The 16511-nt window shown below is 50.6% G+C and overlaps 1 protein-coding gene across 1 annotated transcript in view; it reads right to left on the reverse strand.

Moving 5' to 3' along the window:
• Positions 1-911: 911 nt before the first annotated feature.
• HS3ST4 (heparan sulfate-glucosamine 3-sulfotransferase 4) overlaps positions 912-16511 on the reverse strand; it is a 65479-nt gene continuing 49879 nt past the window's right edge. The window contains exon 2 of the mRNA XM_048066634.2: positions 912-4981. Within this exon, the coding sequence (XP_047922591.2) occupies positions 4345-4981 (637 nt within the window). The 3' untranslated portion in view covers positions 912-4344. The remainder of the gene's footprint in view (positions 4982-16511) is intronic.

Genomic DNA, 16511 nt, shown 5'->3' on the forward strand with positions numbered 1-16511 from the left:
CCGAGGCGTGGAGCCGCCTGCTTGGGATTGCCGCCCGCGGGCAAGCAGGTGTTTGTTTCGAGGGTTGGGTTTTATGGACCCACAATTCAGATATTAGGAATCTGGCTACACTTGAGGTGTAATTGATCTACTGATGACTTTTTAGACATCTGGTAAGATGGGACTGCCTTCCAACCATCAAAATCTGCACCAAAATGATCTTGATTTGAATAATAAGTATTCCATCGTTGTTTGGTAAATATACCCAGTGTTAATGGTGCTTAATGGTGCCTGTAATTGGTGTCTAAAGTTATTTAAAAGTAAATTTACTAGAAAATAATTAGCAATTTTATAGTTCACTACTTCCTAATTTTGTTGATAAAAGTTTTTCAGTGGTTTTATCAGATGACACAATAAGACCATGCTGTCAAATAGCTTTTTGCAAGCTAACAGGAAATTGTGCACACAAAATAAGATAAAAAAATTTTCCTCCTAATTTATTTGCCTGGCAGCCAGCCCTCTCTCTGACTTTATTATAAACTGATTTATCCTTAAGCAGTGGCGAGCAGCACTTTCCAGGCACCGCTGGGGCATTTGTTCCTTGTGACCTTGGCAATGAACCCCGAGCTGCGAGGCCAGCGAGTAGGGCTGCCCCCTCCCAACCCCCGGGACACATCCTGCTGTCCCTAGCTGAGGCAGCGCGCTTTGGGGCCATCTCCCCTCCCAGGTGTCTCCTGCGGCAGTGAGAGAGCAGTGGCTGGCACCGTGCCTGGCCTGAGCCTGGCGCTCCGTGGTGCCTTTCCCATGGCCCATTTGGCATCAGGGATCCACATCCCTGGGGGTGGGGGTCATGGCTGGCATCCCCCTGGGCTCTGCCACCCGCACTGGGCTTGTGCTGCTGCGGGGCCAAGGAGGGACGGAGCAGAGAAATGCAGCTGCTACAACGTTTTATTGTTTAGAGTTGTGGGTTCAAGTGTGCGGTTCAAGATGTTCATATTGTTCAGGTACAGAATGACACAGACAGACAGAGACGTATTTGGGAGGAGGTGACAGCACAGCAATGGGGTTTCAGAAAAGACTAACTCTCCATTTTCAGTCTCTGAACCATAAAGTACCAGCTTTTCCAGAACAATGAATCACCCAGTCTGCGTATAAAATTAAATATAATTTATGCTTTGCTAATTGAAATCAAATACAAAATTCAATTTCCTGTGTATTGTAATGCTGACATTTGAATAGTTGAAAAAAAAAATATTATTAACCTGACTCTCTCTTTTGGCAGGCCACTCTCTGGCCAGATAGATAGAAAATAATTCCTCTGTCAAAGTGCTGCATTAGCAATGCAGACACAGCCCCTCACGTGGCAGACAAGGGCCACAGGTGGGGTTATGTCTCAGAAAACAGAACAAAACCCCACACCCCAAGGAGCCCTCCCTGTGCCACTTGTAATTCCAGCTGCTCACATGCACGGAGCGGGGCTGCCCCTGGCTGCTTAGCATCTCTGCCCAAGCTTGAGATTGCAGCGATATAAAAAATAAACCTCTGCATATATGGCAAAAAGAATGAGGATCCAGAACAGGGGCAGGACGGTGGGGCATGGTTCATTGCAGCGCCACCTGCTCCCTGCCCCACTCCCCTTGGTGAGCCCTCGCTGCGCCAGGGAAAGGACGCAGAGCTCAGCTGTGCCCTGGGCTGGGGCTTCTCGCAGCTCTGGAAAACTCACCAAGTTATGGGGGTGATTGTCCTTCATCTGAGTGCAAAATGGAAGCTCCTCGCTGGCCCAGCCACAAGCCGGCTGAGTTCCCTAACTGGGTGCTTCATTGGGTCGTAATTCTCACGCAAACACACATTCTCAGATCTCCTTTCCCTCCAGGAACAGGCATGATGAGAAGTGTGATGACGGCTCGGTGGCAATCAGGGGTCAGAAGCCTGTTCCTGGAAGAAGCCAGTCTGAGCTGCCCCGGAGCCACGGGGCCACGGCACAATGCCTAGAGCAGAGCAAGGGCCGGGATGTGCAGGAAACCTGGTGGGTTGGGTTCGGTGTTCCCAGGGGCTCGCACAAACTCAAAAAGACCTGCCTCAGAGACCTTGCTCCAGATGAAGCTGCGGATGGGGCTGAAGAGTCCAAGCTTTGGCCACGGGGGAGATGCGCGGTGCCGTGCCATTAGCCACTAGCAGCCGCAGTTACGAACAGCCACCAACCTGTACAGCCGATGCCGTGAGCGGGACCACGGTCCATGGCAGCCTCCAGCAGCAGCAAGGACCACCAGCCCAGCTGGGCCCTGGGCCACCAGAGCTGCCGAAAGACTCCGCTCACGCCATCAGCCTGAACCCGCCCTGGCTTCAGGGCTGCAGCGCAGCAGGAAGAGAGGAAATTTCTGGCTGCTGGGCCTCAAAATGAAGCCCTAGTCCTCCAGCTGAATTCACCGGTCAGCTTGCAGCAAATTGTATTACAGCAGCTTTCGCTTAGGAGATTATATGGTATCTTAATATCATGTGAAATACCATAAAGTTATTCCTATTACATACTTCCAATTTTCATGTAACAACCTGGGAATTTGAGGATCTGTATAAAAAAAAAAAAAGTTATGTCAGGAGCTGTTTTAAAATCTAATCGGGGTGATAGGAACTGATATCAATTTAGCAGGGAGTTTTGTGATGCCCCTCCGGAACAGGCCACGGTGTAAATTTTCAAAATGAATTCAACTCTTTCTTCACCCAGTCCAAGGCACCAGCACCACTTTATAGTGTAATGAACCACGTGACAGAGCGTGAAACCCAAAGCAGGTTCAGCTCGTTACCTAATGTAACAATAATTTCATTTGGTTAGTTGGATCAATGGGGTTTTCTTCCCACCTTAATCAAAATTGAGTCTTGGTCCTCCTAAAGCAACCTCATACTGCATCTCTGCTGCTGTCGAACAGCCAGGGACCCAGCATCTGTGAGGCAGTGGGAGACGCACAACAGCCACGCTTGTCCTACGGCCACTTGTTAAAAGAGAGTAGCCAGCAACATTTGGGTGGCCTTAGTAATCACCCGTGCGAAGGGAACACTTCCACAATGGTAGTTCTGCAGTTTTTCTTTTGTTCCCTCTCGGTTTTATTTTTCTCAATAATGGACATGGAAAACAGTGGCTGCTTCGAAGTGCTGTTGTCTTGCTCTCCACTGTTCCCAGCATGCAGCTTGGATCACGTTGCTGGAGGATTCAATTGTGATACGGGTTTATTTTATGGTTTCTACCAGGACTTGCAAATTTGGTTGAGCATATGACTCGGTCATTTCCATTAGAAAACACACATATGTTGTGCAGAGCAGTGCTCACCCTGGGAATTAATTGCTTTTTTGTAACAGATTCTGAAGTAGAGATGAAGGCTGCTTCAGGATTATGCAAACCCCATTGTAAGCAGCAGGGATCTGATGTGCAAGGTGCAAAAGTACCGCAGTCCCTGGGCCCCGATGGCCAGACCTGTGCTGTGATGACAAAGCCGTCCCCAACACCTGTGGCCTGCAGTGACAGCCTGGGATCCCACTGGGAGCACCAAACCGCTGGCCGGGACACCGCACGGCGCCCACAGCCCGGCCAGCAGGCGCTCTGTGAATGGCCTCAGGATGTGGTTTGGCAGAGAAGGACAGGGGCTGGGAGAAGGCCCCGATTCTGATCTTACTGAGCATCCCCATAAACCAGAACAATTCTCTTCTGTCAGTGGAGTTACAGCCGTCAGTGAGAGGAGAATCGGGCCCAGGATTTTGTGGCACTTGGTAAATACTAGTTTTAGTGCAACAAGTAATTGGAACATCTGGTGCAAATGAAGTTTCTGTACATAGTTCCTTTGCAGCATAACTGGCTTTATTCCTTCCCCACACAAATACCAGCGTGCATGTGAATGCACGTCCTGAATTTACCAGATCTCATGCTGCTGCTTGACCAAAACTTTAAGCCAGGGCAGGAGAAATTGAATCTATTGGTTTGTCTTGTTGCTGCTGGATTTTGTACGTCACCTTCACGCTCAGCAAGTGGCAGCAGGACGTGCTGGTCCCGCCTGCCTGGCTGCGAGGAACACGCCAGCAGCAGAACGTGGACACGAAGCATCCCATCACCTCAAGCAGCTTTGCTCCCTCCACCTTCTCCTCCTCCCACCCACTCCCTGATCCCTCAGGAGGGGAGAGCCCAGGCCTAAATGCAACCTGGAGGTGATGTGTCACTAACGTTTCAGAACTGGAAATGCTGTTCACCTCTGGCTGCAACCTTAACCACGCAAGACTCTTGCGCTTACGAGACTGAGCCTTTAGCCCTGTGTGAGTTTTGGGTCTCTAATGATGATTCACATCTCAAAACAGAAGAGCTTTTTTCCTGATTTCTTGGTTCTACTTATCACTTTCTTCCTGCTCCCACTTGAAATCTTGGCCTGTCATTTGGTAAAACATGACATTGAACGGTTTGTAAAACTTCCGCAGTCTGTGGATGACGTCAGGGTCTATTTTGGGGTGAGTTCGACCCTTGGACTTGCCCAAGCACCGGGGAGCACTACTGTCCTCTGGCTTCTTTAGACAGGGGAACCCCTTGGTTTTATTAAAATAAAAGTGTTTCTCTGTCACAATCCTCTTGAGGCCTAAAAAATCCTGAACCTTGGCCATCTCCCCAGCTGGGTCAGTGATGAGCCTCTCACCACTGACAAAAAGGATCTGGGACAGAGGAAAGTACTGGAGCCAGTTCTCCAGGTGCAGGGCGTAGATGCCAATGCGGATGGCACTCCAGGAGGCGTCGATCAGCCCCAGGGTCCGGTTCTTGAAGGCCAGCACCTCAAAGGTGGGGATCTCTGGCTTTTTGGAGAGTGTCTGCGTGTAGTCCGAGATGGCGCGGGTGACCGGGTTCCTCACCACCACGATCAGCTTCGTGTCCTTGGCCATGGAGTGAATGCGCCTGGGGGCCTCGTTGGTCACGAAATAGCTGGGGGTCTTCTCCATGGTGATCTGCCCATCCAGGGTCTTGGGCATCACGTTCCTGCACAGAAGCAGAGGGAGGAGTGGTTAAGCAGCGGCCGGGCACGGGCAGACACCTGGGGTCCCCTGCTGCCCTGTGCAGGTATCGGCAGGACATCCAGGAGGAGGGACGCTGCAGGCCCCAGGGACCAAAGCACTTGTGGTTTTGTTTCTCCTCAGCCCCCGGACATGGTGGGCACCTGAAGTGTTAAATTAGCCTTGGTAACACATTATACAGTCAATTCGCCATAGGCAAATGTAGACAAAAGTTAATTGACAATAAACCTGTACAATACCTGTCTGTTCAGCAAGCCATCTGCTTCCATTTGCTCAATTAAGTCTATTCACTTCAGAGCCTTGTACCGGAGTGGTGCAGTTAGGATTACACAAGACCTTTTTGTTATGATGACATGCTTTTAAATGTCTCAGCTAATAAAACTTAATACAGAATAAGATCCCCTGCTTCTAGTACAATAATTAAATTTATTTACTATCTTGTGTGTGAGAAAGAATGACTTTTCTTTTATCTCTAATTCACATGCTCTGTCAATAATTAATTGCTGCTGGGTTTTGAGCTTCCTGTGCAAGCACTTTTATTAGCCAAAAGGAATTTGCCTACTGGATAAATTAGCATGTAGCAAGACTTTCCTGGATAGCATATTACCATATTGTAAAATGAAAATCCAGCAAGATAGCACTTATATCTAAGAAAATGAAGAGGTAAATGCTTGTCCCAGCTGCCCCCAGTTGAAGATTATCACAGCAAGCCGGAAGGTATTAAAAGACGTCCCCTCCAAGTGCACTATAGCCTCTTTCGAGCCTCATGAGCTGCCGGGTGCCAACGAGGCTGGTGGGCAGAGCGGCAGTGAGGGCGGCCCACGGCGTGTGCGGCAGCAGCGAGCAGCGGGGGCTCCCGGTGGCCAAGCCCCATCCCACACGGCAGCCTGGCACAGCACCCTGCAGATCGCGGCACGGCCGCCCTCTGCACCGAGCGCATGGGGCTTGGGTAAAGCGCCAGGCTATGGGGCGGCAGCCGCAGCACCCGCACGTACACCCATGTCTGGGAGCGCTTGCTGCGCTGTGCAAGTGTTCGATACCGCAGTGTGTGTGTTTAAAGGCTTTACAGGCACAGTATTGACTGCTTTTTAAGCGCGTTCTAACAATATTTTTATCTAAAGCTTTTCAAATACTTGTGCATATGCACACCCACACAAGTATAGTTTGTTTAACCTGTTGCTTGCTAATTTGTCCTGCATGCCCGGTGCCTCGTGGGGCTGCTGGGCCGGAGATGCAGCAGGATGGGGGGATGCAGCCTGCTCCTGCCGTGGGCTGCGTGACCCTGCAGCGCCTCCGGCATGCAGCGGGGTCTGCGGCAGCGGAACGGAGGGAGGTGCTCCGGGTCTTGCAGGATTATCCCTTCGCATTCTCACTATTTTTAGTTCAAACATATGCTGAGGAAACAAAGTGAATGGCTGGAAATGGTTCTGTGAGAGCATCTTGGGCACCAGCGACCGCAGCAATGCTGACGTCAAACAGCAGAGCACTCGGAAGCAGTCATTTCATGGAATTACACAGCTGAAGTCTGCAAGCAGAAGTGCCTGTCAGACAAGGCCCAGCTAGATTTGCCTGTCACTGTGCCTTGTATTTGGTTGCTTCAAACCCCTCCATTATTTGTGTATTTACTGCCAGTGTAATCCATCCAACTGGGCTTGTTTTGCGAGGCGCTGCAGGAGGCAGTGGGAGTCTGCTGACAGGACAGGAGGGGGAGGTTCCGGGGCTGCCAGCAGCTCGTCCCCTCTGCCGCTGTGCCCGGTGCATAGCTGCCTGTTTCTGCAGCCCTGACTGCTGCCAGCCTGCCCAGAGGGGTTCTGTGCTTCGCCCCTGCCTTGCCTGAGGAGCAGCAGATTGCTAGGAGCAGGGATTAGCCAAGAACAATGCATCTTGAGGTATTTTTCCTTTAAGAAAAGCCTGAACAGATTAAGAGGGAAGCAAGCGGCAGGGGACTGTAGACGCTGCAGAATTACAGAGTGGCTTTCCTGTGGGGGATCCAGCACCCAGATTTAACAGCCCTGTAGGAAGGGAGCATCTTTTACAGCTGTGCGCATCACACCAAGGCCCACAGCATGGTCAGGGGCCGACTGCTGCACAAACAGGGTGCCCGCCTGCAGAGCTGAAGCCACGGGCAGCACTGCTCCATGCGGCCGCTCTCACTGGGCCCGGCTGCGGAGGCAGCGATCCGCCTCCTGCGAGGACGAAGGCCGTGCTCACGGGGCGCCCATGCTCAGCAGCGTCGCTGTGCACGCCAGTGGGGCCCGAGCCCGAGCCTGAGCCAGCGGCTGACACGGCAAGCTGGGCCATCTTAAAACCTGCTCAGGGAAACAGCACTGAAGAGCAGGCCAGCAAGCGCTTGTGAGCAATGGCTCCATTTCCCTATTACCAGAGTCGCCCTGCAGGTCAGGACTTTCCCCCAAAGGCACTCAGCTGCAGGGACCTCGTTTCTTTCTGCCATTACCACCCTCTGCTGCGCTGCTCTGCTGCCAGCGAGCGATGCCCGGCGAGGCACCAGCTGACGCAGCGTGGCGAGCGGCGGTGGCCACGGCGCTCCTGCCCATGTCTGACCCGGCCCCGCTCTTACAGGGGTGGCTGAGGAGCTGCTCTGTGCTCTCTAATCCGAGGGTGCTGCTGGAGGCCCCACGGTGCCCAAGGAATTCAGGCTGCTTCTGTCTAATGGGGGGAGTTGGGCGAGCAGTGCTGAGCTAACACAGAGCTGCTCGATGCCTGTGGTGTGCAGATCCTGCAGCAAGGTTGTTCACCCTGATGTCTGAAGTGCCTGCACTTTACCATGGCCTCATGTCAAGTTTTGCACCAGTCCTGATCCTCAGAGGAGAGGAAATGCTCACGCAGGTGTGAAACTGCCGGCTGCACTGGTAATGACATAGATATTTCATTTTTATCCTTCCGTGTAGTTTTCTTGGATTGTAAGATAAGGCAAATGTTTGCTTTGGCTACTTAAATATTTCTTATCTGTTGCTGAAAATAGAAGCACTGGTAATTCAGTAATTGAACTGATGAAGGCAACGAGAAGTTCTGGATACCACCACAGTCAATAGGCTAGACCAAATAAGAAAGATTTCCAAACACTCGTCTTTACCCCTTGTTCCTGAAGCAGTGACCTGTGCCTGTCGGTCCGCGCGCTGTTGCTGCTAGACAGGGCCAAAGGCAGGGCACATGCTGGGCCTGCTCGAGGTCTCTGACACCAGCAGCACCAGTGTCAGGAGAAGAGGTGAATGCGGTCATTTTCTCCGGCACTGCACAGCACAGCTTCATGTCACTACAGTGCTGAGGGCAGTCCCTGTTGGCCCTTGGGCTCCTGAGGCAAATGGAGGAAGCCCTGAGGCAGTTCTCCTCTTGGTGACACAGCGTGGGCTAACTGGCCTGCAAGGAGTCTGCAAGGAGCTGTGGCAGCCAAACCATGCAGGACTGGGTGGCTGTGGCTGTGCCAGGAGCTGTGAGCAGCCTTGGCAAACAGGGCAGAGGAGTGAGAAACTGGAACCAGGGAATAAAGGCTCTTCCAACCCTGTGACTTCGCCCAGGGCGTTCCCAGAACAGATTTCTATTGAACCATTAATTACCAAAATCAATGTGTTACTCTTCTGTTCCTTGCTCTACAAAATAGTTATTTTATCATCATTTATAGCTAGCAATCTCTACACAATTCCTTTTTAACTGATGCGATGGCAATTTAACTACAGCCCACTTTTCACCCTGCTGCTTGCTGGCCTGTGCTACACACGGAGCACCTCAGGCGATCGGGGGGCAGCTGAACTGTCAGCCCCTGGGGACAGCAGCACCGCGGCCTGGGTGACGGCTGGGAGGTTTCCTGCCAGGTCCCCCGGCTTTGACACCAGTCAGTAATCGGAGAAGTAGCAGCGTGCAAAAGTCCTCTTACCTTGCAAATGGTGATGGACTGCCAGGCGAGCAGAAAACACCATTACCCTATGGTGTTCAATTACCTTGACACCCGCGCAGCAGCACTGCACACTTGTTTATGCTTTCTCGGACAGGATAAGCTGTTTTCCTATGCGATTGTCTGAGCATAAGGAGGGACCAGCCCAGGCAAAATTGGCTGGTGTATGCTCCTCTGAGTCAGACACCCTGGCAGCAAGCAGCAGGCTGTCAAATGTCAAAATGTGGCGATTATGAGAAGCTAAAAGCTCTATTGGACTATAGGCAATAGGGCTCCAGGGGACCCTTGCCATTGTCTGGTCTGACCCTCTGCACGGCACGGGCAGAGACCTGCCCTGCACACCCCGGTGGTGGGCACAGCACCAGCACATCTGCTCTGTAGCATGGAGCTTGTGGGGCTACACAGCCCCTGGGGGGCTCCCGGGGCTGGTTCGCATCGCTCACAACTACTTGGCACCTCCGCTGCAGCGTGAATTGGTCTGGCCACAGCCACTAGACTGTTGTTTTACAGTCATATATCTTTGTATCTCGTCTCCTGTCTGACAAGATGCTGTTCTGCAAATGCCTGTGGATGCTGAAAGGGAAAGCTCAGAGAAATGAGGGCTGCCTGGGCCCCTGCACCTTGTGTTGATGCTCTGGCTGTACCATCAGGCTGCAGGGGGCTGCTGACAGCAGCTGCACTGCATTTGCTCCAACACCATGAGCATTTGCAGCCCCTGGGACATTTAGCCTTGAGCAAGGCATCTAGGCTATGGGGTAAGGCATTAGGGACTTAGTCCCTGCACAAGCTTTTGATTGCTTTGTATTATGGATTGTGACTGTGATTTGTGGGTTCTTAGATGACATCGCTTTAAAAGAAATGAAAATTAATCTGAATTCAGAGGAAGTACTGCTGCCGTCCTTCACCCACGCTCACTCCTGTGCATCCCGACGGCTGGCAGGGCTGGGAGTCAGCCAGGAGTGGAGTTTCCCTCTCCTTCCAGGCACTGAGGTGCAGTGGCAATAGCTCCTTCATAGGCAGCTCTGTAAACAAGGATTTTGCTCCCCTCTGTTCTGGGGTCAAGGGGGAGACTTTAATATTATATATTATACTTACTTAGCTTTTGTTTTAAATTATGGTTTCAATAAGCTGTTGCAACACGCACACACACCAAAAAAAAAAAAAAGGCCTCTAAGCTTTTTCTTTGCAGTGGGGATGTTTCAGACAATATACTGGAAGCAAGTTATAGTGGCTGATGTTCAAGTATAAAACCAACACACCAGGGGGTTCTGAAAGAACCACATACAAACTATTAATTACAACAGCCCCTTCAGATGATGTTATCACAATAAACAGCAGCCAAGAAATTGCAGAGCTAATAATCTGAAAGTGTTGTCGCATTTAAGGTCTGTGTTTAATTCTGTGCACAATAAAGACGAATGGATAGATAGGTTGGTACTAAGGGGAGACAGCAGGGTAGTAGCGATCAAGGAAAAGAGGAAGAAAAGCAGATTCAGCTTTTGCCATACAGTTTTAAGGATAACATAGGAAACTGCAGTGTGCAGTGAGAAGCATCCTTCCCTGAGACTCCAGGCCCTGCAGAGCACCAGAACTACTGCAGCTTCGGGACTCACATGCAGAAATGCTTTTTCCTGACCTCTGTCCCCTTTCAGAGTTATTTCCTAGGTGCTGCCTTTCCTGGGCAGGCATACTAGCTGCCTTGCTGGGCACCCCACGGTGCAAATGCAGCTGTGAAGGAGCTGGAGCATGTCAGCCCGAGGAGCCAACGCATCCCACACACATCCTGCTGCATGTGAGAGCTGCTGGCAGGGGTGCAGCAGAGAACATGGCATGGCACCGTCTGGCAGGCGTTAGTGAAAACAACAGGGCTGTTGAATGTCGAGCCGCTGAGCCCCTGGCACCGCAGCGGGTCCTCAGAGCAGATAACCTTCACGGAGCTGCTGCCACGAGCTCTGCCCTAACTGTGCACACGAACAGAACGGCGACCAACCGCTCGCTTGGGCAGCACGCGGCGCCCTGGATTGCTCTCCTCGGCTGCTGCTGCAGAGCTCTTTGCAATGCTTTGCTCCTGGAAAGGACTGTACAGCCTCTTGAGTGGTCTTTGGCTCTTCTTACACTGTTTCTTTTACTTTCAATGCCCGGCCAGTTAATGAAGAGGCAGCTGCTGACCACACCTGGCACACCGAGGCAGAGCAGCCTAAGGGACACGGCACTGCGAGGGGATGCGTCTGCTCTCAGCTCTGCCACTGGTCTCTGCTCACCGCCCTGGCCCTTTTCCACCTCCACTGTTACCTGCCTGAAGAAGCTGGGCAACGACGACGAGCCGCTTCCCTCCGGAAGGTGCTCTACCGCCATCCAGCAGCAACGAAGCCTTCGCTCAGGTACGGGGGGGAGCATCCATCCCTTCCTCATGCCTGTAGGTAGCAGCATCTCGGGGATGCGCAATGTCAAGATGAAACTTTTATTACCATTCCTGGGCTTGGATCCAGGAATTACCTGGTCCTCCCTGCAGATGATCAAATATGTATTATTGGGTGCTTGCTTGGGATTTTGATATTTCTCTCCTCTCACGTTCATTCCCCAGTGCTGTGGCCAGGATACTAAGGGAGGGCAAGGCTGCTCTGTGCCCCCCCCACCACCCTGAGCGCTCCTGCAGCTCTGCAGTCAGGAAGGGGACTCTGCCATCACCTCTGCCAGTTGTTTGCTCTGTGCATAAAAATGCCCTTCAACTGCTGTGCAGTGATGGGCAGTAAGAACCCTTGCTTCCCTCTCCCCTCTGGTTGGTGGCAAAGGCCAGCTCTCAGCCCTCATTGGAAAAACGTGCTGTAGTAATTGTTCTTAACTGCTGGCTTCAGACAAGCTCTTTATTTTCAAAGGATACATTTTATAAATTTGTGAATTTGCATGTTGCCAAAATCCCCTTGTGGTTTATTTAAATCCAGATTATCTTGTTTATTCCTTCAGTCACAGCTGTCATTTATCTCTGTGTAGGCAGCTTGTTCACGATGTTGCAGGTTTCCTGCAATCCCACTCAAAAGGAGTCTTTGTTAACCGTATTTTCACGTTTCCAACAAGAGAAAAAAGTTCACAGCAACTCCCAGGGCTCAGAGGACCACTGAGAAGGACATCGATCTGCACAATTGCTATCTGAATGAGGCAATGGCCATGGGCTGCAACAGTGACACCTGCACATGGAGCTCGTCTCTCTGCAGCTCCTCAGTGTGGAGCAAACATCCGCTTTTGTCTTCAGAAAAGACAAACATGAAGTCATTTTCCATTTTATTATTAACACATTCTGGTATAATTGGTTGAGCTGTCAACTGTGACCTGCCAGTAATTCAGCAGGCGTGGGACTTTCAAGGGGAGAACAGCATTGCAACCGAAGGCTGCTATACGCATTAAAAGCAGAACCTATTTGCTGTAAGCCCCCAAGTCAAATCTCGTGTTGAATTTGTTCAAACATAAATTTACAGCTGAATTTACATAGGTTTAATGTTTTATAATCTTTTTGGTCTGTGAATCTATATTCAAGACTGAGTGCATTAGCTTAGAAATACTGTGCTTAACACTGAAAATAATTTTAATCTCTCCAAAGTCCAATCCTTTGCACATCACTAAACCTCAGAATCTAATCCCTTCTAATAAGAGACACAAAACTTGCATCTGTCGCTGCCTAATAGATTCATACTGCTCTAATTCAGATGGCTTGCACATGTGTTTTAATAAAAAAACATCAAACAAATTGCAAGGCACTTTCAGAAAAGCGTGTGCCAGTTCAGACTGGAGCTAAAGGGAAACAAAATGCCCCCGGGAGACTCACTGGAGCAGCTTCACAGCTTGGAAGCTGGTGTGACCCTGCCTGGCTGTGGCTGGAGGGGGAGAATCCCCCGTCCCCATGGCTGGCTGCTCTGCCCTCTTGCAGGATTTAATGCCCATAAATCAAGGGATGCCTGGGACTGGTTTTTTCCCTTTCCAAGACAAGAAGATTTTGTTTGTCCCAAAGTTTGTCAAGCCATTTGGTGCCTGTGCAAAATGTTCTCAGGAGTGGCAGTCTGAGAGCACACAAGCAGACTTCCTTGCACTTCCAAGTGCAAGGACACTTGCTCCGTGCCAGCCACCTTCCCCGCCAAGCTTCTCCCCAACGTCTCCTGGGCTCTTCAGGAGCCCAGGGCGTGCAGCAGAGCGGTGGCACCTCTGGCTTCAGCCGCGGCCAGGCAAGTGAGCAGCCCCGGGGGCTGCTCCCTCGGGTGCCAGCAGAGCGATGCAGAGCGGGTTCGTGTTGCCATAACGACGGAGGTGCTAGCACCGTGTTGACTAACTGCAAGCTGATCTGATCAGAGAATGGAAGTATCGAGTTGCTACGGTAACTGAAATGCCAAATCTGAAATTGTGTCAATAGCGAAGTTATCAAAAAGGAAGCAAACACAAACAGCGGGATACAGGGGCCCGAGCCTGGCCCGAGATCGCTGCTCGGCCCCAGCAGGGCACCGCAGCTCCTGCCTCCCGGCCGGGGAGCAGCCCCCGGGTGCCACCGGGACCCGCACCCCAGGGGGCCAGGCACAGCACCCCCTGCCCCCCAGCAGGGGCCATGCCTCAGCACAACCGACTGCCCTCAAGGGACGGGGCGGGCAGGGCAGGCGCCTGGAGGAAGGGTGCTGCCAGCATCATCCCAGCCACGCTCCCAGAAGCGGGGAAGATGCCTTGGGAGCACAGTCTGTTTCTAATGCGATTGTTCACCATCTAGCCCAGTTAGAGTCCAACAATTGCAAAGAAACAGATTCTGTGTCTCCACAAAATGCAAAATCTTTAACAGCTCATTGGCATGTGCTTGAGTTGGCCTGGATAAGAAGTTACTCCTGAGAGTCCACTATTGATTCTGTCAGGGATTCAGAGGTTTTATAGGCATCGTTCAGGATCTCTTTAGTACTTGTACCTTCTTAATGGCTCTCATCACCGATAGAACCGAAGATATCCCTGTGCACACTGGGAAGTGGCTGAATCCATGCCAGGAGACAGCATTTTGCTTCTGCCGCAGAGAGCGTGGCTGCCCTCCAGGCGGGCAGACAATCCTTCCAGGCAGCCCTGGGAAAGAAGGCTCTCATGTTTCCTCCGATACGCTTCAGGAAGCAGAGGGAGACATCACGGCTATGGGAAGAGGTGTGTGAACTTCACCCAGGAAGGCTCCTCTCCTCCTACCACTATGCAACAAAATCAGTGGGCAGCTGGCTGAGTAGCAGACAAAAATATAAATATACTCTGATTTCACTGGGACCATCTGGCTCATGCATGATAGGCGGGTAAGAATGCTATAATCACGGAGCAGAGAACTAAGCTGATCCATTAAAGTCTTTTAGCAGAAGCAACCATGGAACCCATATTAATCCAGCAACGCTTTGTGAACAGACATCACAAGGTTAGATCCATTCAGTTGCAATTAAAAATAACCCTCATTGTTCAGGCTGGCTTGGATAGCTATTACTGCCTTGTGTTCCCCAAAGGCTCTCATGTATATAGATTGTTGATGTGAGCACAATGTAATCTGAAATTATGATCTTAATGCTAAATCTTGCTTTCTTATGTTCTTTCCTCAAGTGGGTCTCCTTGGGAATATGTCTGTTGCCTTGTGCTGAAATCCCTTGCCCATCTGACAGCACAGCTCACACAGAAATTAGAAAGTTTCAGATAGCGTCGCCATGATTTCATTGCCTTCCCAATGGAGAGTGCCCTTAGCTACTGACCTCCTTGCCAGCAGCCATGGCAAAAGGCTAGGGGACTGCTGACTCCAGGAGCCGCCTGGCCTGGACCAGCAGCTCACCTGTGCCAAGTCACTGAAACCCTGTAAGCTCCTGGCAGGTGACTCGCAGAACCACAGCCCTCAGCATCACCCAGCTTTGACTCTGCAAAGCAACCTCAGCTCTGTGGATGAAGACGCATGTTCAGCACGACATTGTTTTACCAAGGATGAACTTGGCCTGATCTCTCCAGTTTTAATGTTTGACTTACTCTTGGTCATCACCCAGGCATGAAACAGGTAGTGAAAAAGCCCTGAAACACGTATTTTGAACTCCACTGCAGTCAAAATTGTTTTGCCTTAATCTCACTACTGTTCTCTACAGATGTGCTGTAATGCTATTTGCTGGGAATATCCCAGTGTTGTCTAACAGATTTAATCTCTGTATACGTCACAGCCATAGCAAAGAAGCACCAGCCTGAATGCCTTCTCTAGCACATGTGCTATGAACATGCACTCACGGACAGGAGTGGCGAGTGCTGCAACTCTTGACTGCGGAATTTCAAGTCAAGGCAGTCTGCTGTTCTGAGTCTGGCTCGGTGCTTTCTCTGTCAGTCCCTCCAGTGTAAGGATACAAGTCCCTTACATGCTACCTCATCCATTGTCACGTGAAGAAGGGAAAAGGCCTGGATGTCCGTGACTTGATGTAAACCATATAGCTGGGAAGGAAAGCAGCCAAACAGGGAAGAAAGCATGCCTGCCTTGAGGACTCTGTGCAGCAATGTCAACAGAGGCATCTGCGTGATGAAGTTTCACACTTGGAGAAGAGTTTCAGATGCTTTGTGCAGACTACAGTTCCTGAAAAAGCCTGTTTGATATGGTTAAAAAAATAAATAAAAAGAAAACCACACGGCTGAGGAAGTGAGCTATAGGCACAGTCCAAGCCACTCTGAATATTGATGCAACTCAACTGAGTTATTTAGACCGTTCCTGTTTCCCTGAGATGGGCCTTTCCTGAGAAGAAAGATCATGGAAGTAGAACATTAAGATGTAGCAAATATGAATTTACACACTATGAGGAGTCCTGTTTCATCTTCCAGAAAATTTACTTCTAACAGGAAAAAAAATCCTGAAAATAATGGCTGCCTAAGTGCAAGCACTGCTGCTATATCATGCTAAAAGCTTTTCAGGAAAAAAAAAAAAAAAAAAAAAAGCAGTAAATAAATTCCTCTCTTCAGATGTATCTGGATGTTATCCTAACACGGTGCCAGAGTAATAGGAGAGTCATCAACAACTAAAAGGATGGGAATTGTTATGTAAGGACAACACAGGAGCGATATCTGCAGAAGAGGTTGAATAACAAAAGTAATTGTATACATCCTGCTTCTGAGCTCTTGCATTGCTGATGAGACACGTGGTAACAAGGACTCCCACTCCACTGATACAGAAAGGTTTTGACACAAAAAAGCTGGTAAATGCTGTCATAGGAGCATCTGGCTGTTCAAAGGCAGGCAGGCAGAAGCATCTAAGTCCGTGCAATTACTTGTTTTATTTCTAGTTTTAGACAAGATTGGTCAGTGCAGACCTACTGGTGCTGAACGCACTGGTTGGTTCGAGAGGACGACGGGCTCTTGCAGTGGGGCGACCCAGGTGACAGCAGACACTGGAAGAAACAGAGCCAGTCCCAGACCCTTCCACTTCAACACTGAGTGGCCAGACCTTCCCTTTGGCATTAACCTCTCCCCTGCTCCAAAACAAACACGTTCCACTCGTTAATCTGCACAGCTCCGCAATGCAAACACTCACCACATCCAGAGCCCTGCCACCCCCAGCCCGACCACACTGTGCGGCGAG

Source organism: Anser cygnoides, chromosome 15, assembly GCF_040182565.1.
Source record: "Anser cygnoides isolate HZ-2024a breed goose chromosome 15, Taihu_goose_T2T_genome, whole genome shotgun sequence".
NCBI lineage: Eukaryota > Metazoa > Chordata > Aves > Anseriformes > Anatidae > Anser > Anser cygnoides.